General features: G+C 37.2%; 1 protein-coding gene across 6 annotated transcripts in view; it reads left to right on the plus strand.

Annotated features, from left to right (window-relative positions):
• The window catches only part of LOC135469741 (IQ motif and SEC7 domain-containing protein 1-like), a 93,798-nt gene that overhangs the window by 22,144 nt on the left and 45,058 nt on the right, over positions 1-26,596 (plus strand). The window contains exon 1 of one of the 6 annotated variants that reach the window (XM_064748314.1): positions 1,589-2,320. The exons of 2 other annotated variants lie outside the window; for them this stretch is intronic. In XM_064748314.1, coding sequence (XP_064604384.1) covers positions 2,166-2,320 — 155 coding nt within the window. In that variant the 5' untranslated portion in view covers positions 1,589-2,165. Of the gene's footprint in view, positions 1-1,588; positions 2,321-5,832; positions 6,488-19,257; positions 19,382-23,920; positions 24,223-26,596 lie in introns of those variants that run through there. 3 more of the 6 variants (XM_064748315.1, XM_064748321.1, XM_064748316.1) reach the window with 3 other exon arrangements.

A 26,596-nucleotide genomic window follows, 5' to 3' on the forward strand; every position in this document is an offset into this window, starting at 1 on the left:
TGTAGCAATCCAGTTGCGCCATGCAGTTTTACTGGCAAGTGTTTTTTTTGTAGGCTCTGGAATGACAATCTAACTAATGGCACACCTGGCACCCAACCATTGTTTTTGTTTCCTCCCCAGAGACTTCTGTGTGCGCCGTTATTGGATTTCAGTTTGAATGTTGCCAAGTTTGGTATGGCGTCAACATGTAGGTACACAAGTATACATTGTTAATACTATCCTAAGGGGCGAGGAAAGGAAGCAGGATTAATGTAGAGGTATACATATACATCTGTATGTATACATGTTTTACTTATCCTTGTCCCTGATGACCAAGCCAGCATTCGTGGAGTTGCAGCAGAAAGCATCCATTGATATAAAGTGCATGTAATAGCCTGAGGCAGCAGGGAAAAGGCCAGCTCATCACCTCTAATCATTGATTCTGAAAATGTCTTCGTTGTGAGCCAGTTGTAGTCTACAACTCTGGACAGACACTGCACTCTGTTGTTTGAGGATGGACAAGAGTCATGTTTGTCACACTTTGACAAAGTGTGTCCACCAGGATATTACACGGAAGTTACTCTCAAGCCTTATGGGAGATAAACCTGTTTAAAATTATCCTTGGATACTCGACAGCTCTAGTGAAATGGCAGATCTCGCTGATTGGTTTCCTTGTACGCAGTTTTAAATGGTACTCAGCGGATTATCATGTAACATTGTGAAAACCATTACCTCAACACTTAAGTTGAGAGAAGCTAGAAATGTGCTGATGTCAGCTATAGTCAGGAAGTAGATTTGCAGAAGAAGGAAATTATTACAAGGTACTAAAAAGTAAGACCTGCTGCTCACTCAAAGAAAAATTAAGGTGAAACTTTTTGTGAAGTCGAAGAAGGAAGTAGGATTCTTGGAAAATTCACTGGAAATATAGGTTGCATTAAAATTCTCACCTGAGACAAGGGATATTACCAAATTTGATGTCAGAATTACAGGTGCATATGTCGACAGTTGGCTGACGACAGCTTTAATGCCACTATGGCTCCTTTCAGAAGTTGAGAGCAAAGTATCTGCGGTTAGAAAGGATTGAATGTAGGACATTGGAGCAATGCCCTGGTGTCACTTCATGACACCTCCTGCTGGATGACTGGGAAGCCTTGGGAACCTTGCATTACTTGCTGTGGGCTCATACTCTGCCAAATTGTCATCATTCTGGCTGTGTGATGGCATGCAGCCTGTGAACTAAGATGACTTGCGCTTAATCTGAATTGCGGTTAGAAGATTTGTTGCTGAGAAACGTCCTTGGACAGTGTTTATGGCTTTAAGTCAACACACCCAAGCCTCTTTGCTACGCCTGTTTGTTGGAGATCCACTGTTTTATTTTCTTTAACAGGGGAACTGGAGGAAGTAGGCCATGCTATCAGTATGAAGAGAGCATGGATTACCTGTGACCAAATTTCAGATATTGTTGATTGAGGTGAAGACCATACTACCTGTGTTAACGTGGTTCATCGTGTTTTAACATTATAGGTTTTTATTCATAGGTAGAACTTCTGGATCAGCACATAAGCAAACTGTTCATTCATAGGAGATCTTTTTAAAAGATGCTTCACACTCTTACTGTGTAAGTCACTAAAAGCTCTGTGAATTGAATATTGGCTTGATTCTGAATCTGTGATGTCAGCTGTGTTAGATTAAGGAAACTATGTGTTTCCTCATTTCTGAACATTGACCAGGCAACAGAAACCTGCAGTTTGAGAATAAAAGAGCTATGTTTCACAAGTACACGCCTATTGTGCATACAACAACAACAGAGCCTGTTTTGTGACAGGGAGAGTTGAAAGGATGTCTGCCGTTTGTGTTTTAGGGGGTGGACAGTTCATGATGAAAGAGACTGTTAACTGAATTGAATTCTTGCCTGTACCCACAAATTTCTTGTGCAATCAGTTTGCCATGCTAACAAGTTTATTCAGCTTCAGCCTGGATTGATGGCCCTAGCCAAACCTTACATGTTTACTGGGTCTAAATCAGTAAAGAGTAGAAAAAAGATGTTGATTTTATTTCATTAACGAAACATCCAGTCAACTGCAGGAAATTTGATCAAGGAATCGTAAATGTAATTCCTTGAAATGACGGTGCAATGGAGAGGGTATCCTGAGGCTAAATATTTACATATATTTACAATCTGAGCTATGGAAGGCTTTGTCAAGTCTGAATTTCATGTGGGGTGCCTGGCAAAAATCCACAAGTTGTTGTGCTCATTTCGATGCTGTTCGGAAAAACGCAGTCTTGCCGTGTCTGACAGCGTTATAACTTACACAACAGCAGAGGATGTATACATTGTCAGGTAAGATCATTTGAGGAGATCCTCAATTTTTCTATCAGTACCTGTTGGAAAGGGTTTTGAAGGTATATATTGGATATTGAATGCATCATGTTCACAAGCAGTTCGCCTTAGGAACTGGAGATATTATGACTTCATAGAAACCTGTTGTAGGTCAGATAACTATTATGGAATAGGGTCCACAGTTAATGTGGGTTACCATCTTTATGTTTTGATTGGAAGAAATGTACTTATGTTATTTTTTTCTTACCAGATTTGAAGATCAAAATGTGTTTTTTATTTTGGTTAGGTTAAGAAATTACTAATAATAAACCACAGAGGTGACGGGAACAGGTGGAAATGTTAATGTCTTCCAGTGTGCTGGCATACTGTATTATGGCTAGATTATTGACAGTACAGGTGTGTTTTAGCTTACCTGAGCACAGAAATGCAAATGAAGAGGAAATGATACAATACAGTAAAAAATAACACATATTGTAAATATGTACTTGTTTTGTATTTATAGTATACTTGTAAACTTGCTGTTCAAACATAAGTTATGGGGATATGCTATACATCATCATAATTTCCTTGTCGATCAAACAGGTATCTTTTTAGATGTGTCTTATCGTGATGACAGTTACATTGTTGGTCTTGGTTTTAGTTGTTTATTTGACAAATTATTTAACATGTAATTATAATTTACATGTTTAGTAAAGAGGATGCATGTAAAGAGTGTTTAAGCTAAGACAGCTTCCTGAAGGTCTAAAGTAGTTGTTTGTTACATAATGGATGTGTAGTGTGACATCTGAACTATTAAAAAATTTTCCTTGCAAAGGGTACATGTAATATGTCTCAAATGCATGGAGCATGAGCTCCAGGTTCAATAAGGAAGTCACTGCTGCACGTAAAACTGTTTGCACAAAAACGGTTGTGCTGTTTCCATCAGTGTGAAATGCTTAAGCTGAGCTATTTCTTGTTTGTGTTGTGTTTGTTCTGCTGAAAGATAATTAACAATGTAATGGCTGTGTTTTGTGCATGACAGGAAATGGTGATTTGACACCCAAAGACCTTGATCTTTGTCTTGATAATCTTCTGATATGAGCATTGTTCTGTAAAAACAGCCTGTTATGACTTGGTGAAGACTCTTCACTTGGGTGTGAATCCTCCTGAAACTAAGGTGGCATGATTGACAAACTATGTATTATGTCAGCAATTTGTGCTGATTGAGCCTGATAGTATTTCTATCAGTTATGATGCCCATTTATGACAGACTCCATGCACCCAACATTATTTTGGTCTAGTTAATCTCCATTCTGATTTCTTCTAATCTCACATTTCTACGTATTTGTGCATGTCTCTATTAAAATTTGCATCCTTGTTCACTGTTTTTTTTTTGGGGGGGGGGGGGGGTGGTCAAGAAGAGCACTTCATTTTAATTATTTTAGAACATCATGCAAATAGCCTTCACCTATTAATGCAGATGGACGAAGCAAAAGATCATACAACAAGTCATAGCTAGGAAATTTTTGAGGTGCGTGTTAAAGCCACATGCAAAAAAAAATTGAGATACAATGACCTGTAAGACTATTTTCGTACGCTTTGTTTTTGGACCAAAGCAAAATGGTGTGAACTGTGTATCATTTGAGATACATTTATTATGTTCATAAAATTTAGCAGATCTGAAATAGTTGGGATTTTTTTGTAAATTCTTAAAATTTACATTTGCATGGTAAATTTAGTGTTCAATTTATATAAGCATAGTCGTAAATAACTTCTGTAAATTTGATGTAGATATGATCACTTTGATAATTTATTTCATTTACATTTAAACCATTATGAAATTTTAACTTATTTACTTTTGGCAATCTCTAGAAAAATGGTTGGTGAATGGTGAGATGTCTTGTCCTCTTGACTTCAAAGTCATGTAGCAGCAAGACCCAAAAGTGTGGCAGAATGTCAGTGTTCTTTTCAGTGCTTACATTTAGCCACATGTATATTTACAAATGCAGCTTTGTGTACAGTATTGTCGCATCTTGCATTGACTATGTTGACGTTTTTCCACTTGATACATGTATCTGCGTTGAGTTGCAGTATCTGCCAGCTGTTCTTGTAAAGCACTTCTTGAAAATGGCATGAAATCAGTGTCAAAATATTTATTCTACATGAAGACTTTTTTCGTGTGTGTTACTTTGCACTCTGTGGACAGAATTCCACTGTTATTAAGGGGAAGACAACTGTGCAGTGAATAAACACTGAAGGGAGATAACTACATGTGAAGACTAAAGAACATGAAAGGTTTGCTTCTGACAGTTGTGTAGTACACTGCAGGTAACTGTGTATAGATTGTGCAGTACATGTATCAGTAAATAAAAAAAATTAAACTGTTATGAACTGTGGTGAAGATATAGTTCCCTAGTTTAGACGAAGTCAGATGTAAATGATATAGCAGCAAATACTGTTATGTGTGAGAGGTATGGATATGTTGGCCTCTACTGTTTGCATGAGTCTAGATTGGTATGCATGAACATGCAGTGTTAAAACATAACTTATGTAATGTATCACCAGAGTGGAACTGAAATAATGGCTGAGTCATTGTGTTCCTGGCCTGGCTGGTAAATCCCAGTATCTGTCTCCAACAGCTGAGAAGATTACACATGATATCATTCTAACTTCAATATTTAATTAATATTTAGTAAATTAATATTTACATATGTTATATAATAGATAGAAATATATATATATATATATATTTTTTCATAATAATTGTATGCTTTAATTCCACCCAAAAAAGTGCTGTAGTAGTTTAATAGGTTGAAGATTTACATGTACACCAATGATAAAGTGATGTGTAATAAATTAGGAAAAGCAGAATTACATTTTATGAAGTGTCTATAGTTCTACAAGTGTATGTATACCTGTGTATCATAACGTTCTGGTGAAGTCGACGGCTATTATGTAGCGACCTTATGACAGTCTTTGTAAGAAGATAATGGGTGATTAACTATGCCTGACATTATCTTTTACCCATGACTAGAACACTCGAAATCCCACAGGCCTAGCACAGGACATTCAGCCTTATAAAAATACTTATATACATACATGTTTAGTGACTTCATAACAGCAGCTTATGCACATGTACATGTATACTGGTGTGGGTACTGGTATGTACAGTACCACAGTGCACGCGTTTGTGTGTCTTCCTGCAGTGTGCTAGTCGATGCAGAATGAATACATGTACAGATGTATGTGTATACCTACACACAGCATTGAGAGATTATTGATTGGTATACTAGGCAAACAGCTGTTTTGTCTAAGGCTCAGGCCTGCCTGTGGGATAGCCCAGTGGTCAGTCCACATCTACCAATTAATGGAAGCCATTACGATGTACAGGCTACCATGAGCTGGTCATCTGCCATTGACCGCTATCCCTTGACCTGTGCTGCCACAATAGGAGGGTGGAGGAATAGTGGTGTAGCATGAACCATCTGGTATTGGTGTGTTCCATACAATATATAGCAACAATGGCACCTGTAACAGGCTGACAGCTAAGAGATGTGGTTGTTGTTTGCTGTTTCTCATTTGAATGTTTGTGTGAAGGACTCCATAACCTGAACCGAAATCGGCATTGGAAGCATTTTTTGGCAGCAGCAGCAACAACAGCAGCACATTTCTGCTTTCCTGCATCATGCGGTTGCGTCTTCATATCTACCAGATTGGCCAATGACAGGTTGAAGCTATCCTACCTGCTTCATGTACATCTGTTCCTGCATGGCAACGTGCCAGACGCAGGTCTGTAAACCAGGGTGACGGCAAACGAGGGAAGAAAATAGACAGCCAAGAGAAATTTGAGAGATGGTAACATCAGTGTCTGTATTTATGTAACAAGCAGGCTCATTCCTAAGCTTGTTGGATGTTGCTGTTAGTGCTACCATTCTCCTAGCTATGTCTGCCCTGCACATGTGGCATGACCATGCTATTGCCGGATTGTTTGTGCAATAATCCAAGTATGTTATAAAACATACAGCCTCCCGAGTATGCAGTATCGCACTACATTTTGTACACTTTGACTGGGTGCGAAATCATACCGACACCTGCATATCAGCTAGCGGTTTTAATGTCGTTTTTCCTTGAGCGAATCAATATGGCTGGATTACTGTGTCATCGGAATAAAGACATGAAGAAAAAGAGGTGAGAGCTGTACAGTATTTTATCTTTTAGGATCCTAATAAGTATTATACATATAGGTAAAATATACAGTCTTGCTCGTCAACCGTTTACCTGGTTAAATCTTACGCCTGTCACACATCTTTCATTCACTTCACCAGCTTCAACAGTGAATCTGTGGTGGGCATTTTGAGAGAGCGTGCATAATGCCTCACAACAACTCTGGACAAGATACTTTGCAATTTGATAGTTGTTTTCTTTCATCTAAAAATTCATTTAAATTCTCTATTGATTGAGAAAGGAAAGAGAAACTGCATGATATTATTACTGATTGATGTTTTTGTGGGAGCCAAACATATACTGTAGGGTTATAGCTAAAAAAATAAAAGATGCGCAAATGTCCATTGTTGCTGATTAAAGCATGATTTATGTTTGTCATGATTGCTGTAGGCTAATTCAGTATGTACAACTAATGAACTGAACTGGTGGAGTGGGTGGGATTAAATAAGCCTTTCATGCATATTCATGAGTCATTATTGGTCTGTTTTAATGACTCTTGGTAATAAATAGAGCTATGCATATAAATCAGGTGTAACTCACAGCATTGGGAGGGAAGGTCTGGTTCAGGGTCCTGCTCTCCCCAATTAAAGTGATGCTTATGCTGTACTCATTCAAGTTGATGTAACATTATATTTTTATCCACCGGGCTGTACATGTCACTGTGACCATAGCTTCAGATACATACACTTATATATGTCTGTATATTTTGTATGTCTACGTGGACAATGTCGACAGTGTTGGGCTACTGTTTGTAATTGTCCGCATGATTGACATGTTAAGTAAATATCCTGCCAGCAGTGTGATTATTTTATGTACATGTAAACATCTAGTTACTTGAATATGTACATGTAAATATACATTCTTATATTGCTACATGGCTGCTATATGGAAATAAACATGTACAAGGATGTGGGTGATTCCAGCTGTTTTACACTATGACTTACCACTCATCCAAAACCTTCAAGTACTTCAACCTCAGTACTACATATAAAATGTGAACTAGGTTTAAATAAAGACTTCATGCTACTGCAGTGTATTTAGACCATTTAAATGTAGCTGTAGGTTCCAGTACATGTAAATTTTAAGCCTACAGTGTACAGGTGTTGTGGCTGTAGCAGTACCATGGCAATGCTTTCCATTAAAAGGACAGGATTAATGGCTTCTGCTAATGGCCTACTTACACATGTGCATGGAGATGGTGTTATTTTATAAATGCAGAAAATCACATTTTAGTTATTTATTTATTTTTCTAAGAAAATCAGCAGTTTAAATCCAGTTTTTATGGTAAGGCTTGTCATTTTGTAGTGTTAACAGCTAGAACTTTGTGATCAAGGTGTAAATTTATTTTTGTTCAACAGGTCATTTACCTTGTCATTAGAGTCACCTGACTGTAGCAGTGACGTTAGTGTGTGCTCAGACATAATTGTACGCTTGTTTACAAGCAGATCATTCACTATACAAGATTTCATGTGTTGGAAAGTGTGTGAACGAATACCTTCATACACAGAAGATAATTAACACTAACCACAAAAAAAAAAAAAGAAAAAAGAAAGGTAAACATGTTTACTTCAAATAAAGCTCAGTTCTGGCTGTGTAGGACATAATTGAATATGTTGAGTTGTTGCTTGTTTTAGACTTAAATGTAATATACACATATCTGCAGATTTTTGACATAGTTGTACAGTATTTATGAAATGTTATCTTGGATATAAAATATATTGATATATAATATATGTATAGAGGTATGTACATGTATACTTGACACTATGCATGAATTTGACAATGGATGCATGTCAGCCCCATTTTGGAAGGTCTAAACAGGGAATATTGATTTTTGTTTTTAGTCGTGTGAGGTTTTATACAGGGGATATAAACATTGCACAGAGCCTGTGCACATATTGTAGTTTAAAATATTTCTTCTACATTGTTTTTATTGCTTTTAGTATTGAACAGTGTGAAAGTATATTCTCCAGCAGAAGTTGCATTGATTTTTGTATTCAGTGGTAAAATAGCAAGGTGTGCCTCTGTCAACAGGCAACTATGCTGCATACATGTCAGTACATCCACCTTGGTATTTATATTCAGGTACAGTGAACGTGTTGCCCTTAAATAGCCTACAGGTAAAGCTCTCATGGGCTAAGTGCTCACAAGAATTGCTCCAGACATATTAAAATCCAGATCTTGGATGTTTTGTTTGCCTGTCTGTACAGTAGAGCAAAACTGTACAGCATTTTCTTGATGTTTTCATACAGATCCTATTTTCTCAATATTTGTTAAAAATTGTGAGAAGTACCTGTATATGTGGAATTATTTTGAGTGCACCATACAATATCTGTATTATTTACCAAAAAATAAATGTATATATGAACACTTCATGAGGATAGTCATACATCTGTACAGTTAGAAAAAAAATGGCAGTCTAGACAGTAGGTATTGTATTTTGTTTTGTTCACATTTTAGTTTTATGTCATTTATTTTTTGTAAGTGTAAGTGCATCGGTCAAAGACCTGACATTTCAGTTTCCATTGTTTATATTCCCTAGATAAATAGAGTTTTTTTTCTTTCAGTGCATTTGTATATATGTAGTTTATGAATGGTTTTTAATATTTAATTTAATGATAAGGGACAGTTTGTGATATATTTATCCGAATGTCAAATTTGTCTGTTCTGTAAATTAATTCTTGTAAAAATCATGTCCTTTAACATATTTTTGGATTCTAAATGCATTAAAGCTTGATATATGCTAACCCTATATTTGAAAAGCTGGTATTTGTTTAACAGGAAATTCAACTAAAGGTGTAATGAATCTCATCTCGGTCTCAGGGGTCCTTGCGAGGTCAGTCACATAGTTCTTGGCGAATGATGTTGCATTCATGATCAAGTTCTTGCTGGTTTGGCTGCAGCATAAAGTCAGGCGATCTGTCAGATACACTCCGAATAAACCTCACTGCTATGATATACATGTAAGCGATAAATTTTACAGCATGACATTACTCCAATCAATCATATCTGACCTGTCTCTAAATTTAGTGTTCAGTGTAGTTGACTTTTTATGTATGCATGTCACTGTAATTCATATCTGGAGTGATTCTGGTATGGGAATTGACCAGTCTGTGCATTTTTAACAAGGTCTTCTGTTGCGTCCCTGATAATATAAGACCCACTTATTTCAATCAATTAGCCATTGTTCGCTTGTCAGTGGCTGTCTTTTTCAAGCATTATTGTCCCAGGTGATTGCTTTTATCATTACACCTGACAGGTATGGTTAGTCATCAATCTTCTATTGTTAGATTATGTCAATTTCCTTTGCTCTCTGTACACAGCACAACTACCTGGTGTATGGCCAGTATTCATATTTAGATAAATTCATCAAGAAAAAAGTAAAAATGGGAAACACTTTTAACACTTGCTGTTGGAGAGTGTGATCACAAGTAACATGCCCACCTGATTTTCACTGCGTTGAAAATGATCTTGATCACATTGGAATTTTACATGTTCTCTTGTGGACTTGTAGTATAATACATGTACCTGGGAGAAAAAGGACCGATATTGAAGCTGTTCAGTCATTTGCATTTATATTGTGCAGGGTGGATGTGTTATTACAGCATTTCCTCATATGTTAAGTTTGGAGTTCTGGCAAGAAGATTTTACTCACAGCATAATGCCCACCTCACAGAAAGATGGCAATCTGTGTTTTATACCTGAATGTGCATTTATTGAAAATGGAATGTTGTGAACATTTTGCATAACAGAGCAACCTAGTTGTGCCTGTGTTATTAATTTTGAGTATCAGTGTCATTAAAAAAATTAGACAGGTGCAACAATTTATGTAAATGCTTCTAGTTAAGGTACCAGTACAGGGAGCGCATTTCCTCAGGTGAAGTGACATAATGCAATATCATGCTATCAGAAGCATTGACTTTACCTGGCAGCAATTGATAACACAGGTGGACTCATTAGTGGGAAATGGATATCATTGATCATTGCTGCCGTGAGGCTCGTTCACTGACCGCTGTTGTTGGCGGGTGATTTCATCTGTTCAGTTTACCTGCTCACGGAATTGAATTCCTGTATAAAACATTTCTTGTGAATTCCATGTGAGTGCTTAATTCTGCTCCCCATAGACTCTCTTCATGTGCATAGGAAATGGGAACATAATTACTACTCAGCTGCAGGTATATTTATAGCTGATGAGAGAACACTTTGGCGTTACTGGAGCACTGGAGATTAAAATTGGCTGCTGGGTGTAAGTGTGCATATTGTATAACCAGATTTATCACAGCGACACCAAAGGGGTTTGGTTGTGTGTTATTATGACCAGTACCACAGTGTAGGTTATTCATTCCGAGCCAATTTGGAGCTTACTTAACATATTAAGGGATACTCTGTAATGCGTACAGGTAATCAAGGGACAAGTTACCTGGTGTGATTTGCCTGGCACACTGCTGTGTGACTCCTGGTTCAAGTCCCATGTAAAGAAATGACCAAGATCTCTTGTGACATTTAAGTGCACCAGATGTTATAGAATGTATATATGCATGAGTATACAATTCGATTCGTGAAAAGATGATCACAATACGTGGAAATATTTCATTATAATGTCTGTGTTGAAAGATAAATAGAATGTAAGAAGTTTGTTTGGAGAATATGACAATGTTCTAACTACCATTGATCAGCCCAGGTAAGTGCTTTGGTTTCTCCAGTATTAATTGGTATATAAGTCCTTTCATTTTACATCTTCAAAGACATTTACCTTTAATGCACTTAAAAGCACTTAACAAATTTTTGTGCTTATATTTTATGACATACATGTTTTTGAGAATTGTTATGAACTTATCATGTCAAACATTGTAAAGCACTTAAAATAGTTTATATTCTTCCGCTTGTAGAGTTTGGGAGAATAAATAGGAGGTTGTACATTATTAACAGAGTACAGAGCTCACTGGTAGGCCGTTAGGGATGATGTCTGACATGGGTAACAATGTTCTACCTCTGCAGGAGACTGCTTGATCTCAATATCAGGATTAAAAAAAGTTTGACGTTTTAAAAAAATGCTCTGTTAAAAGTAAGTTGTTAAATTACTTGTATTGAACTATTTTTACTGCACCCATGCCCCCAATACCTGTGTTATCATGGCTATCAGGTGATAAGTTAAAAGTTACATAATCAGGCACATATAGATGTTTCATACCTGGCTGAGGTAGAAACAGGTGTTAGCATGACTGTCACTTTACTTGATATTGCCATGCAGGTGGAGAGCCCTTTGCCTATAGTTCTTGGTAAGCTTTTGTCCATGTCTGTATACTTTGAACCATTTCCCATTAACATGTAAAATGAACACATCTATCAAAACAATGCATTTTTAAATAATGCTGTCATTTTAAAATTGACTTTATCTAGCTGTGTCAAAGAACAGGTTTCTTTTCTAAGGCTGTGATAGCACACTCATTAATGCAAGGCTTTAATTTGGTTTAACATGTTGCATTGTGCAATTATGAAAGTTACACGTTCATCAAGCATGTATAAGTATGTAAGCAGGTGTTAAGTAAATGGGACGCTAAGGGGTTATCACCTGAAAGTGCTCTACACTGGAGAGAGCAGACATCTCTTTTGAACAGGGGATAAATCAGAGTCCTTGACAACCTGAGTTATTTATGTCTGAGCCTTGTGCCCTTATATAAATAGTCCTACCTCTGCCATCACTAGACTGGCAAACACAGTACATGGGAGAACTTAGCTTTGCTAGTCTGTGGGTAGACTTTTCTTGCCAACAACATTTTTTCCTTCTGTTAAGAAGGGCAAATAAACCGTTGAATGTTTTGGGTTTGCTTTATCTTTTGCTGTGTGTAATTATGTGCGTAGAGTATAATATAGAACATTTATGTGCATTTATTGGGCATCAGCCACTGTATATTCTTAGCCCACCTTGTGGCCCTCACATTCTTATATCAGTGAATATGAAATAGTAGCAACAGTTGTGTCCACTCATACATGCATATTTGCCTTAGTATCTAGCATATAGTCTGTTTACCCTGTAATCCCTTTTTAAGAGCCAAACCCGGGAGTTTTATAATGTGCATTTTCACCTGTTCAGCTTGGGTTTAGGTAAACAGATGAAATTGAAAGTTTAAAGAGATAGTTTGTAGCAGGAATACACACCTGCGTTCACCCAGACTGACCAGTACCTGTGCAGTTGTGAACAAAGGCCATGGAATGAACAGAAACAGCCTCTAGCCAAAGTCAACACAGATTAAACATTGTGGATAGTCTGTGGCCCTAGGGTTAAAGAAAGGTGTTCTGACTTGGGCCATTTCGGACAGCTCCTTTATCCCCCATCATCAGCTGTCCCTGTGTGTTGGTATGTTGGTTTTGATGTCTAAAGCTCAGATTTGTATCCAGGTGTGAATTTAAATGAGATTAGTAAAGCACGGTGCGGTGGACAAGGCTAAAGGAGCACTTGTTGCAAAGGGAAACAAGCACCTCTGAATCTGTGTTTTACCTGTTGACAATATTCTTGAAATCCATGATAAGGGTTGTTTGCTGACACACCTATAATTAGTGCTTAGTTAATGACACCTGTTAGGCAACACGGAACTTTGCCATTAGCTCCTAGTTGCTGAGGGGCCAGTAGTTGTCAGCTAGTTAAAAAAAAAATGTGACATTCAACTGAGGAGGAAATGTCAAGATCCGTGGGTAGATACTGGATGGCCTTAAAACAAAACCCCAGGAAACTGTAGCTACCTGGGTACAGGTGTTTCATAGTCTCACCTAAGCTCCACAGGTAAGATATTTACTGGTTTAGTGAAGATACAGGTACTGTACAAATTTGTAATAAATGTACATTTTATTGCTTGTAGGATTTTGAATTATCTTATACCATAGAAATCATTATTATAACTATGCATTCGTAATCATTAAAATACTTGGGTTAATACACCAATCCATTATTAGTTCTAAGCTTAAATAATCATACCCACATAGCTACATGTAGAACAAATGTTAAATGTTTGAATTCTTCTGTTGGTGACTCCTGCAGTGAATGGAGAAGTGGTCCAGCTCTTTGTGATGAAATACATAGCTGTACAATATAATAATGATATGATAATGTCTTCTTTCACATTACATCGTACAATGGATAATTTGTCTTAGAAAATACAAAATTGTGTTTCCTTTTTAGCAACCTCAAGATGACTTCCTTGTACGATTTATTTGAAATTGTGATATTTACTAAACTTTGGTTTGAACAACTAAAGAAGATTTATAACAGAGCACCATTAGACAAGTATTCGTAACTATGAGAATGTAAAACTTTTAGTGGCTTCCTTTGTTAATGGCAATGTGTTGTGCAAGATTGAGTAGATCTTTGAAAAACATTCACCTGTCAGAAGAAAATATTTTGGCTTGGTTTGAAACACATAACTCAAACCAACACAGGATGTATCCTCATTAGATTCCCAAACTTCGTTAAGGATAGGTGAGCTGCTGTTGGCACTGTTTACTCATCAGCAGGACGACAGTGGTATGATGGGCTGTTTATGGCTTCATATGCAAAGAATGCCCTGATTACTAATTATAGTGGTAATGTGTACAGGACTACTTTGTTTACTGACATCTATGCTAAACTAAGTGTCGAAATGTTGACCATCTGAAGTATGTTGTGTGCAGCACATGTAATAATCATACAGGTATGTCTGATAGTTTTTTTCATTGTTTCTGTTGTTTGGTTTCCCTTATGGAATTTCCGTTGTATTGTTTTCCTTAAGAACATGTGCCATGTTTCTGAAGCAGTGCTCATATTTGAGAATGTATAGTATTTTCCGGCATTTATAACAGCCAATTTTCTGGGGGGAAAAAACATTTTGTAAGAAGAATAAAGTACAGCATACATGTGAAGGATTACTTAGTAGAACCATCATTGAGCAGTTGCCTCCCTTCGCATAGCTTTATTGTGTTTACCGATTCTTAGAACACAAAATTAACATTCCAGAAAAATGTTCAAAATAACACATTAACTGTTTTGTGCTATTATTAGCAGTGCAGGCGATAACTACATGTAGAAACAACCAAACACTTCAAGCTGTAAGCAAGAAAAGTTACTTGTTTGTCAACAGGGTGTACTTTGTCCACCTTTTTGAAATGTGGATGTGGCATATTGAGTTGACCTTTCATACACAAAAAAATTAAAGTTCTTTAAAAACAGAAAATTATTGTTTGCCATTCTCAAGACAACATTTCTTGAAGAGAAATGATGTCTGTAAGTATTGCCTTACAGTAAATCTTTTATCCTACAATTCATCCACTGGTTTTCAGAATAAGACTGTCCATAATTTGCAATCCGTTACATCAATTTTATATTCATAATAATACTATTCATTGTCTGAAAAAAAAGAATTAATTATAATTTTCCCACAAAGTGTTGTAAAATACTGATCACATGAGATGTTGGAGTCAAATGGTTGTCATAAATAGGAAATTAGAGCATGCAAGAGCATGTTTGTGACCACGAGAAAATGTAAGAGAAATTGTTGGATTTTTTTTTATTTTGTGACAAACTATGATACATTGTTGGAAGGTAATGTTATATTATATGTGTTTTTTTACTTTGTCTGACATCACGTCCATAATCTTCCCTGCTGACATCCTAACAATCTGATCAGGAAAAGGTTGGCTTTTACTCGTGCATTTCTCAAGAGGGGAAAAGTTTATCAAGCTGAGACACATTGTAACAGTTCTGTATTAGTCACTAAAGAAAATATTTTTATTACATTTCTCTGGCGCTACCTGTCTGATAGTTAAGGATGTGGATGTTGTTTATTGTTTGAGGGGGAGGAAAAAAAAAAAGAGCCCTCACAACTTGGTAATAATAAATAATAAATTGCATCTTCCTATATACAGTTCTTGTCTGTTAGTACATTAATCTCATTGTGATGATTAACTATAGTTTTAACTGACATCATGTAAAAAAAAAATTAGTGTAATCTTACTTTGATGTCAACAACAATTTAGATGAAAAATGAGTACTATGTGAATTTGTGTACTCTGTATGGCTTGTTCTGTGTCCCCATGTACTGATAGTTTAGTGGTTATGGTGGGCAAGCCTCAAATGGGAGGTACTTTATGTACAAGCAAGTAGATGGATAATATGAAATCAGCATCAGATCATTAATTTTAGAATAATGAGGGCACCGTACATGTGGGAGTAAGGGGCGTATACTCTGCAGGGAACCCTATCTTGGATGAATATAAATCCATATAAATAACAAAAAGTGACATTGGTGTCTAACCGGACCTTTGAAGGGAAATACAGTTAAAAAGACAAAAGATTGTTTTTGATCTATTTTAACCTCAATTAAAACCACTTCATTGGCACCATGGGGGACTAGCTGTTCACAGGGTGATCTGAAACACTCTATGAAAGTTTTTGTCACGTTCCTGTACACCAGAAACTTACCTAGAGTACGTCATCTCACTTGTAGGGTCACGTGATTATACCTGTATAGGTGAGTTTGAGGTACGAGTGACCTAGCAAATGACAGCTCGGTCTGATGAACCAGCTGTGTGCTTCGTGGGCAGAAACCCATCTACATGTACATAGTTGTTCAGAAAGGCTCTGAGGTATCTGCAGTGTTATTAAACCCATGGTCTGAGATGTCAGACTTCTGTGTTTGCTGAGACAACCTTCACAGTGAGTTACATAACCGTCTGGATGGTGAGGATTAGGAAATCATGCTCTTGTGGTATCAGGAGATACAGTGGTCAAATTATGCTAATCCTACCTCAGTCAATGTCCCGACAGGTAAGAGGTGTTCTCTTCCTGAAGCTTTTTGGTTTTTTGTGTACTGCAACATTTTAATTAGGTAAATTTGTTTGAGAAAGCTACAAGTATTTGCCAGTATTTGACAGCAGAACTTGTTTTTTTTCATGATTTTTAAAAGATTAAAAGATAGGCAACATAGGAATGATTTCTGCTTTGACTGGCCATTTTTATAGGTAAATACGGGCAAATTTTTAGGTTTATGACAAAGACAAAGAATTTCATATGTTCTCAAGAGATATACATAAAAAGGGTACAATATGGTAAATGATGTAAATTTTATTCTTGACTAAATCGCTCATTTTGCTGGATTCTGGGAGCTCTGCTTATTTTAGAAAGATGGTTTTGATTTTTTTTTTTGAAAGTAGATTACTTCAGTACCAAAAAGTGGTTAAAAACACAAATATATGCTCACCTGCTCAAATAATTCTTTCAGTATCTCTCCAGCTAATAAATGGGGAGATTTTTTCCCATGTTTTATTGCAGTTACTATTTTAAACATGGACACAATGCTGTGCAATGTAGATCGGGTTTGGGGGTGAGGTGGCCCGTTTCACCTGCTGAATACCACATGTACCTGATGCATCGTTAAAGTGATAAAATTTTCTCAGGTAGGCATGTAGACCTGGGGATTGCTGCTGCATACCTGGCTGTGTTTGTTCTTAAGCAGAGTGAGAATTTTTCTGTTTACTGAGAGTAAACTCAGATCAGCCAGTATTACATCACATCGTTGCAGACAGTTGAAATGGAACCTTCAATTTGATGGATATACGTACACTGTTGCCTTTGTTAGTACAAATAAGTGATCTCTACTCAGCTGGTTTTAGCCAGTGTACGAGCAAAAATTGAAAGAACAATAAAAAGCTCGTCTCAAACATCATCTGTGATTACATGAACATCTAGAAATCAGGTTAGCAGTGCATCTGCTGCTTCTGATAAAATTCTTGTCTGTGGTAGGGGAGACAACTCTTTGACTTTATCACCACCACTTGAACTCCGTTAAAAGATGTTTCTAACCAGAATGGCTATATTGTACATGTACCATGCTGCACTTAGCCAGCTCTTTTATTGATGTGCATATTCTATGAATTTTAATGCACAGTTTTCACAACCTACAAAAGTGGTAAGGCGCTTAGAAAATGCTTTTGGATTTAGATGTGACTTTGTATATGCTGTAACCACACATATAGATCCTGTGAGGCGTGTGAGATATGTTTTCAAATGCTTGTATTGAACTGTCATGGGGTTATTTAATATCCCTCAATAGACTTTTATGTGACAGTCTGCATACATATATATATACATGTATACATGTCTGCATACACATGTACCTTTACCTGTGCTTTTATATTTTCTACTTGGTAAACCTGCTGTGGGAAAAACCAACGAGGTACCGATATTTGTCTTTTGGTCAGGTTTTTTTTTTCTTTGGTGTTTTGGAAGTACTGCACGACAGTACTGTTTTGACTTCTTGTATGATATTCATCATTGTATATTTGCACCCTAATGTGGTTTATGCCTACATGGACACAATGATTACCATATTTACAGTCTGTGTACTGGCCAACATTTCTCTCTTTCAGCTTGTTTTCTGTATCACACTAACTTGTGAGTAATGTTGTCAAGTGCTCGTGCATGCGCATTAGTCTAGCCTGAGGTGACATTTTTTTTCTTTTTATTTTTTCCTGTGCACAATTGTAGCATTTTTCAGACGAGGAGGATACTTTAATAGACCTCAAATTGATATGAAAATGACTTCAGTCCCCTGATTATGCAAATTAAGAAACTGACAGTAATAAAACATTTCATGACATGACACAGAACTCTTGCCTAAGTTTTTGTTTTTAAATTTTCTTTTCTATCCTTTTTTATTGTGCAAGATTTGATCCATGTTGCATGTTTGTAGTGTGTATGACAATGTGTTGACACACAGTGATAGCAATACAAAAGAATACTTTAAATTAGGTCACACCTTTTGTTCATTACTGTGTAGAGGAAATCTCATATTTTAATGTATGCGTTGTTATAGTAACCACTCCTTTTAAATTAATAGACCTGACTGAAAAGGCATTTAAGCTTGAGGCTGCATAGCAATATCAGTCATGGGTGAAGGACAGGTTTTTTTTTTTTTAACATGTAACTGTAGGTGGCTGGGTGACCTGCAGGTTTTGGCGGGCTGTCAGTGTAATCAACTGTGTATCTTAGATCCAGAGGACCTGTATGTTCTCTAAATAAAGAACCTTACTAATAATTTGTGCTGATCTGCTTTTTTTAAAAGAGGATTAAGTCTTAATATATTGACAGTGTTTAGGACTTTCTGACCTATACATGTGCTAGCTGTACATGTTTTCTTGCATATACCTATGAATATCCTGCTCATGCTGGTGCTGAACATTGCTTTTGCAACAGGTAAGAAAAGTTAATTATGTAGTTATTGATGTTAAAGGTATATTTATGTAAGGGTAGCCTAGTGTACAGTTTCTGTACTGTAGTATATGTATTCCACTGATGTACATGTTGCAGTCAACCAGTCTGTACAGAACGGCCAGGTAACTTTTTATGCCTGTGTCCATAGGTGAAACATAGGTAAATTTGCAGTTGTAGTTGTTTGTAATCTTCGTGCCAGCTGTTCAAGGGTGTAGAAAGCAGCTGTAAAGCCTGTGTGAATGATATGGTGCTGTACCAGTGATTTGCCCATGCCTACATCCTAGCACAAACAGCTTTCCCTTTTGCCTGCACTATATCAGAGGAAACCCGAGAAGAGGCAATAGGGTTGTTTTTACTCTAACTCGGCCTCCCAGAGAACCCACAATCTGTAAGCCTATCTCTGAAACAGCAGGCACCCTGGGTGGAGTGGGGGTGAAAAAAAAAAGTTGAGACTACAGGCGAACTTGTCAAGGTGCATCTTAGGGTTATGTGTGTCTGTATATTAGTACAAGGCAAGCCAAGATGTGCTCAGAAAAGTGCTAAGATCGAGGAAGAACTGTGGAGTTGTGGGGAATCCCTGTCTGCTGCCTTCCCCACCAGACTGTCTCATCAACAAGGTAGGAATTAGTAACCTGGGCAAATAGGTCAAGTACAATTAATCCTAATTCATAGAATACCATGATCATCAGCCTTGGATTAGCCCTCTAATTTACTTAGGTGTGCAGAGTAGTATAGAGCTGTTTTGCCATGGCAAAATATTAACGTAAGAACCATTACTTTCCTTTTTACATGTAACTGAATTTAGAAACAGTTTTAACTTAATATGATGGTATAAAATATAATATTTTTATTATGTATGTGTGATACATTTTGTATTTATCAACATAGCAGGTGTTGTTTTGCTCTTTAACAATTGGTGACTGTAAGTTGAATAAATCAAAAACATTCAAACATAAGTCGTTATTTTTTTTTCACCCATACTGAGACCTTAGACATTTGAATAGATGTGATATTATATATAAATATATCATTTATGTTCAATATTTTTCTTGGTGATAATCGCAATTAGTCATTTGAGTTGCCTACAATGAGTATAATGCTTTCATATCAATAATTAACACAGCCTTTTCCTATGGAATACTTATTTTTCTAGAAACGTTTTCTTCAAAGTAATAGTGGTGACTAGACGTGTGGTAATCTATGTGCTTAAAATACTTAGTTATCAGCATGACAGAAAGACAGACTGATTGATTGATTACTCCATCTATTTTTTTCCATCAAGAGTGTGGCAAGTGAAACATAACTGAGATGGCCACTGGCAGATGTGGTCTTTCTTACCTGAGGCCAGAAATTGTGAGGTGACCCATTAACCCTTGTAAATAGGTGATCAAAATAACCACTGGAGTAGATCAACGTGATAACCTTGGGCAAACTGGGGGCATAGTGACTTTCTTTAGGGCAAACTTTGCCTATAAAGCCACACAGGTGTTAAGGGCAAGCAGTTTTTCTTTTATCAGTTTTACCTAACAGTTACTGTGACCAGATAAACCTTAATAGTAGATAAAGCTATACATCTTATGTAACAGTTGGGTTTTTTAATTGCTTTGTTAACTGGAGGTATTGTCAGTCTGGTTTACACTGTGTGTCCGAAGTGGGTGGACCAGGGAGGGGACACAGATAAGCCTGTCAGTGTTAGATCATGCTGGGGTGGGGAAACATTAACAGGGCTGCCATGAGGTAGGGGGTAAGACAAGGGGTCAGGAGAAGTTTAAGGCAGTGTTGGGGCAGTGGAATTATACCTTGAGAGGTTTTAAGGCTGGGTTAATTGATTAACAGCAGGACTGCCCTTTGATGTATTGGATTGTTATAATAACAGTTCTTGCTTGGTTATCTTCTATTTTATCCTTGAGGACAGTTTACCCAGTCATTAAACTAATCCCTTCCTGTTGGACAGGTATTGTATGTATTTATGTTGTCCCACCTGATTGGCAGATCACCTGCCTCACTCAGGTAGGCCCAAAGGCAGTTCAATGTGAAGTGTTTCCTGGTGGCAGGTACTGTAGGTGCCCTATAACAGGCAGAACAGCAGCAAGTGAAACAACTGCATGCATGTGTCTGCAGTCAGTCTGAAACCCTGACATTTGACCTACTGCGGCATTACATATATGTAGTGTACATGTAGGTACAGTTGTAGGGTAGCTGTACCAATTTTAAATAACCTTTCCCACCTGGATGTGTGACACCCGTTCTGTTCCACCATCCACATGATGTCCCTATCCAGACCCTGTCTGGGAGAAGAAATGCGAACATGCTAAACCATGTGTGGACCAGCATTGTTCGAAAGAGGAGCCTGTTTTGTCGTCAGAAATACAGGTACACATCAGTTTGTTTGCTTCTAGAACTTGTATGAGTAGTGACATGATGAACTTTAATATTAGAAGCTGTGGCAGGATATAAACGTGGAAATTTGTAACCAAAGTTGGGGTTCTCAACACAGGGCCGGGGGAGGGGGGGAGAATTGTACACATATCATGTATATATATCATATACTTTTATTTAATTTTTTCAACGTGACTGTCTGTTGGCCACTTCCATGATTGAGTTGCTTGTCGTTGCTGATAGCTGTACATACCCTATTGCTTGAATAATTGTTACTGTTACATAACTTAAGGTGACTTGAATGACATTTTTAACTACATTTGATAAATATCTAACAGCTAAAAGTGACAGTTGTGTTAGTTTAATGTCTTTAGAATTTTTTTAGATTTTATGCAACAGAGTCATATGTGCTCCGTACAGCAGCATTTGGAAACGGCAGCTTTGTGCGCCAGATATAAAAATTTAGAGGATATCAATCAGATGACACTGTACTTGAATTTAATCTGGCTTAGCTTACAGTTATTCCATGGCATCAAACAAAAACCGATGCATGTATGCAGCACGATTATAGTAACGGAGCACCTGACTAACAGTATAAACTGTTTAGAATCGATAGCTTTATTTAAATATATCCTGTTACACAGCTGATAATGTACAACAAGGGTGATACCTTGAGGCATCAGTGGCGGTATACTATTGTACATCCCCAACAAAGTCATTCCTCGCTTGAGTACCTGAGGACACTGTCCATGGGTCAGATAATTACAGGTGCAGCCTAAGGGCAGGTGGGCCTCTACTTTCTTAACATGTCTGTAGGTGAACACGTTGCTAAACCCGTGTTGTACACATGAAAGAAAAGCAGTGTGTAGTGCACAGGGTAGAGTTAAGGTGTGAGGTGTATATGAACATATATGGAGATTTACCTCCAACTGATCCACTTTTTAAGAGAGAGGAACCCATTTCATGTCTTCTATGAAGATAGGACAAACATATAGGTAATGTTGATTGTTTATGGTGTATAATGTGATTCAGTTACATTGTTACTTGCAGAATTGTATGATTACAGTTAATACTTTACTGTAAAATTTTGTTGCTTTTTTCTGTGAAATGTTATATTTTCTATCACTCACGGAAGAAATTCTTATGTAAGGGCATGCCGGTAATGAAAGGACAAACAAAAAAATCTTACGTATCAGTTTTGTGAACTACCCATTCAAGTGACATGTACAAGTACTTGAAATAGCATGTAGAATCTGAAAATATTGTTGCACATTACTGTTATGGCAACATCAGTGTGAGGGTGTATTCATCTGTCATCACCCTGACTTAATGCTGGTTAGGCCAGATGTTCAGTTTTCTGTGTGGCAGTAATCTCTGGTTGCCATGTGTAATTAAATGTATCCTTCAGTGACCTTTGTTTCAAATCAGCTTGACAGATTGGCCTTGACAAATCAAATTCCAAATGATAGCTCTCGAAACACAACTAATCTGCAGTGATTCATCCCACATGCGTCACATTGTGTATGGCGGGAAGTATATTTTTCAAACAACTCCCTGGATGTAGACTTGTGTTCGTATATATTTTGTTACTTTCATACCTTTTTTATATACACATGCATATTAAATTCAAGCATTATATTTTATGCCTGGATGTAATTAGAATTATACTTTGAGAAAATAAAATAACTTTCTTTTTGCTTTTTATTTTTTTTATTATTATAAGTAAACTACTATCACTGTCAGTGTTGGTCCTAACTCTTTCCTCAAAGTGTAATATAGTAGATGTACTGTAGAAAATTGGATGATCTGTGTTTCTGATGATACATTTTACTGCATTGTTACAATCTACACGTAAAGAGCTGGGCTTACTTTCAACCAGGAACTTGAAACAAGGAAGAAATATTGTGGTGATTTTCCAGGAATGTGTGGTTAGCACCTGTGGTCACATGTACTCAGCTCTACTCTACATGTACATTGTCTGTGGCATGTAAATCTCAACCAGTTTGTGCCGATGTAGAGATCAGTCAAGCGTGAAGCATGGTTATTAGTTGAATACACCAAGGATTTCGTCAGCAGTCACAGAGACAGCCAACTGGATTTCTGTTGAGGATGCTGCCTTCAAGAAGAGCTGTGTTTGTCCTCTGCACAAGTTCTGTAACAGTGTAGACCATTACATCCACCAGTGACTTCCTCCGCTTCACTCCATTGCACATGTAGCAGACTGGCCAGCAGATACCAGATACGCAGAGAAATGAATTTTGCATCGGCAAACACAGACAGCTTGAAATATTGATTGGATTCGGACTGCATGTCCCTGTTCAGGCTCAGTAGTATGTGTATCCCTGTCCAATAGCTTTCTAGCTTCCTATGGATCAGGGCATGAGCTAGGCCCAACACTTCCACTGGGGACACAGCACTACATCAATACTGCTGGATGGATATAACAGACTGGCCTTGTAGACAGCCTATTGCATGGATTGTAGGGGGGAATGCCTTCAACTGATTGATGAAGTAGCCAGAAATAATCGCTCTTCGATTCCCCTTCTGGTAAATGATCAGCACCTTACCCAGAGCTGGCTGTTGGGCTAAGAGATGTAGTGACAGCTTGAACTGTATATGGGGTAAACTCCAGTGGTTAACAATAGAGCTCTGTGTGTGCCTGTGTCTATGTATGTAGGGTATACCAGACCACTGTGATAACAATGGCGAGTGGACTAGGCCAACCCTGAACATGGATTGCATGATGTTGTGTGCTACATGTTTGACAGTAGCCGACACAGTGACAAGGGTTTATAGGCAAGAGTTGCTGAAATCGTGGTAAAGGTCAAAGGGCAACTATAGGACTGGGGTTCTCCCAGTTATTTGCCATTAACTCTTCCATTATTGCCCTCCTTTTCCACTGTAATTCTCCCTGTCTGATAATTCCTCAGACAAGCTGGCAACTGCTCTCTGACAGCCTCCCCGGCCTTGTGGCCATCTTGAACTGCAGTATTATGCCTTGACACATCTGATCGGATAACAAAATGGCTGACTACTATCGCTACTCACACACAGTTTGGACATATTCTAGCAGAGCAAGGTAGGATTGATAATCTTGGTTAGATTGAATGGTGTTTCAATGATAAAATTTTCCTCGTCCTTATTACATGTGTCAGATTTGTGTCAATGTTACGATGTGAACTCTATGTATGACAACAACAGCTCCATGTGATTGACTCATCCACTGTACAGTCACCGGCCTCCAGATGGGGATGCACTCTCACAAAAGGTGTCTGTAAAAAGTCATTAGAAATATAGCTGTTGTTTGTCTAGGTTGGATAATGGCTTTGTTGAGTAGATGTGTTGTTTCATACATTGTAAATTTTGCTGTTGCTGCTCTGTTGTTCAAAAGGAAAGCTGTGAATCCAATTTGGTTATAAATATAGATACATATGCTTATGTATGTTATGTTAATATATGTAGGTGTATAGTTTTGGCATTTGTAGTATATTGTAGGTTTTATATTGTGTAAATGTATGTTTTAGTGAGGAAGTCTTAAAAGTACATGGTAATTACATTGTAGTAATCTTACTTTTTCTCAGATAATAAAAGAACCTAGTATTTATTTTCTGTAATAATGTAGTAAATCTTAAGACTAGAAATTTAAAACAAATTTCAAAATATAAATGCCATTAGTAGTATAATCACCTTAAACATATGTCAACTTGTACAAAACATCTTGAGTGTATATGAAGGTAATAAAAATCGTTATACAGTATGAAGGAATTCAAAAGATTGTTGAAGAAATTCTCCACATTCCAAGCGTTAATTCAATAGCAGGTAATTCAATACTTGTGTATTGGAGCCTGAGACTTTAGCTAAAGTTTGCTCAGTTCAGTGGGTCCATGTTTGTGTAATTAAGGACATGTTTTATTACAGCATGACATATTTTAAGTAAACAAGCCAACTGTGCATGCATGAAGCCTGTTAAGTAAAATTCTCTTGTCATGGTAATTACGCGTTTTTCTGTCTTGAAATATTGGTATTTATGCAATTATAAAAAGATTATTATGTTTGTTCACATCTTGAAATCCCACAAACATCCTTGTAAATGGCAATGTGACATAGATGCGTAATTTACATTAATAAGGGAGGCAGATGTTGGATAATTCTCTCTGTCACATTAATGGAGACAGTAAATATCAACGTGCATGACAAACTTCTCATTGGGTGACTTTATAACAAGACGTCATCCACCTTTTGAATAAGTGAAGTATTGTTTGTGTGACTGGAACCTATAAAAAAAACTGGCTTTAAGTGCCTGTGGTAAGCACCTACATGTAGGTGTTGTATATAAAATTAATAGGACTACATGTAGCTCTCAAAACTTCTGGTGACCTACACTACAGTGATTTGAAGAATGCTTTTGATAGCTTGTTTTTCAGAGGGATACAGCTGTATACCGTGCGGCAGGGATGTCTTTTAATTTGATTATTTTAGCCAGTACAGCTTATTTCACACATGCATGCATTGGTTAAAGAGGTACACAAACTCTGCGTTGTTAACATGTGCTGTCCATGAATATGATAGTTGTTTTGGACAGGTTGTAGGTGGGGAAGGGAGGCATATGTTGATAGAAAGAGGCTGGTGTTTGGTGCTTAGGAACAAAGGTAAACCCTTGTAGGAGCAGGTGTTTAGGAAACTGTGTTGCTAAGCAACAGCCTTCCTCCCTGTCAAATAATGTAAATCTATTGTGCCCCACAGTACACATGCCTGACTAAAATTTAATGACATGATTTAATTTGCTATGTTCCATTTGGATTATTCTTTAGCCCGTGACCATATTAAATGCCACTTCAAAGAGAGCTAAGCTTATGCAGTTATCATGCCTGGAATGGCTACATTATTTACCTGCCTTTCTAAACCAGCTGATATTCCTAACGAGGTACATCTGCCTGAGCAGAATTAATAATTAGCCCGGAACAGATCGCCTTAGCCACATGTCATATATACATGTTCATTGACGTATCTTATCACCACCTGCTGTATATTTGAAACACCTGTTCATAAGTAACATCTAGTGAGTCTTTTTTATTGATGTTCACTTTGTGCTTTTGAGTCTTATTTTAATTGAAGCCTTCAAGGTTTATTTGGGTAATGAAGAAATATTATATACCATATTTTTGTCTTTGATAATGGCATTTTTTCTATTTATTTTAAGGTCATATAATTTAAGGTTGTCTTTATTGGGATAATAAAATGTCCAAAATTCGAGTTATGCCCAGATGGAAGCATGTCTGTGGATACAACCAGTATACATGAATATACATGCAGCTATTTCAGATGATGTTTGTTACACAAGCCTGGGTGTAAAGGTGTATCATCTGTGAAATGTGGTTGAACTTTTTAACCTAGTGTAACCTAAGTAATGACACAGGGCTCTAACCTGGATTTAATAACAATTGGAACACCTG

Source organism: Liolophura sinensis, chromosome 7 (assembly GCF_032854445.1).
Source record: "Liolophura sinensis isolate JHLJ2023 chromosome 7, CUHK_Ljap_v2, whole genome shotgun sequence".
NCBI classification, from domain to species: domain Eukaryota; kingdom Metazoa; phylum Mollusca; class Polyplacophora; order Chitonida; family Chitonidae; genus Liolophura; species Liolophura sinensis.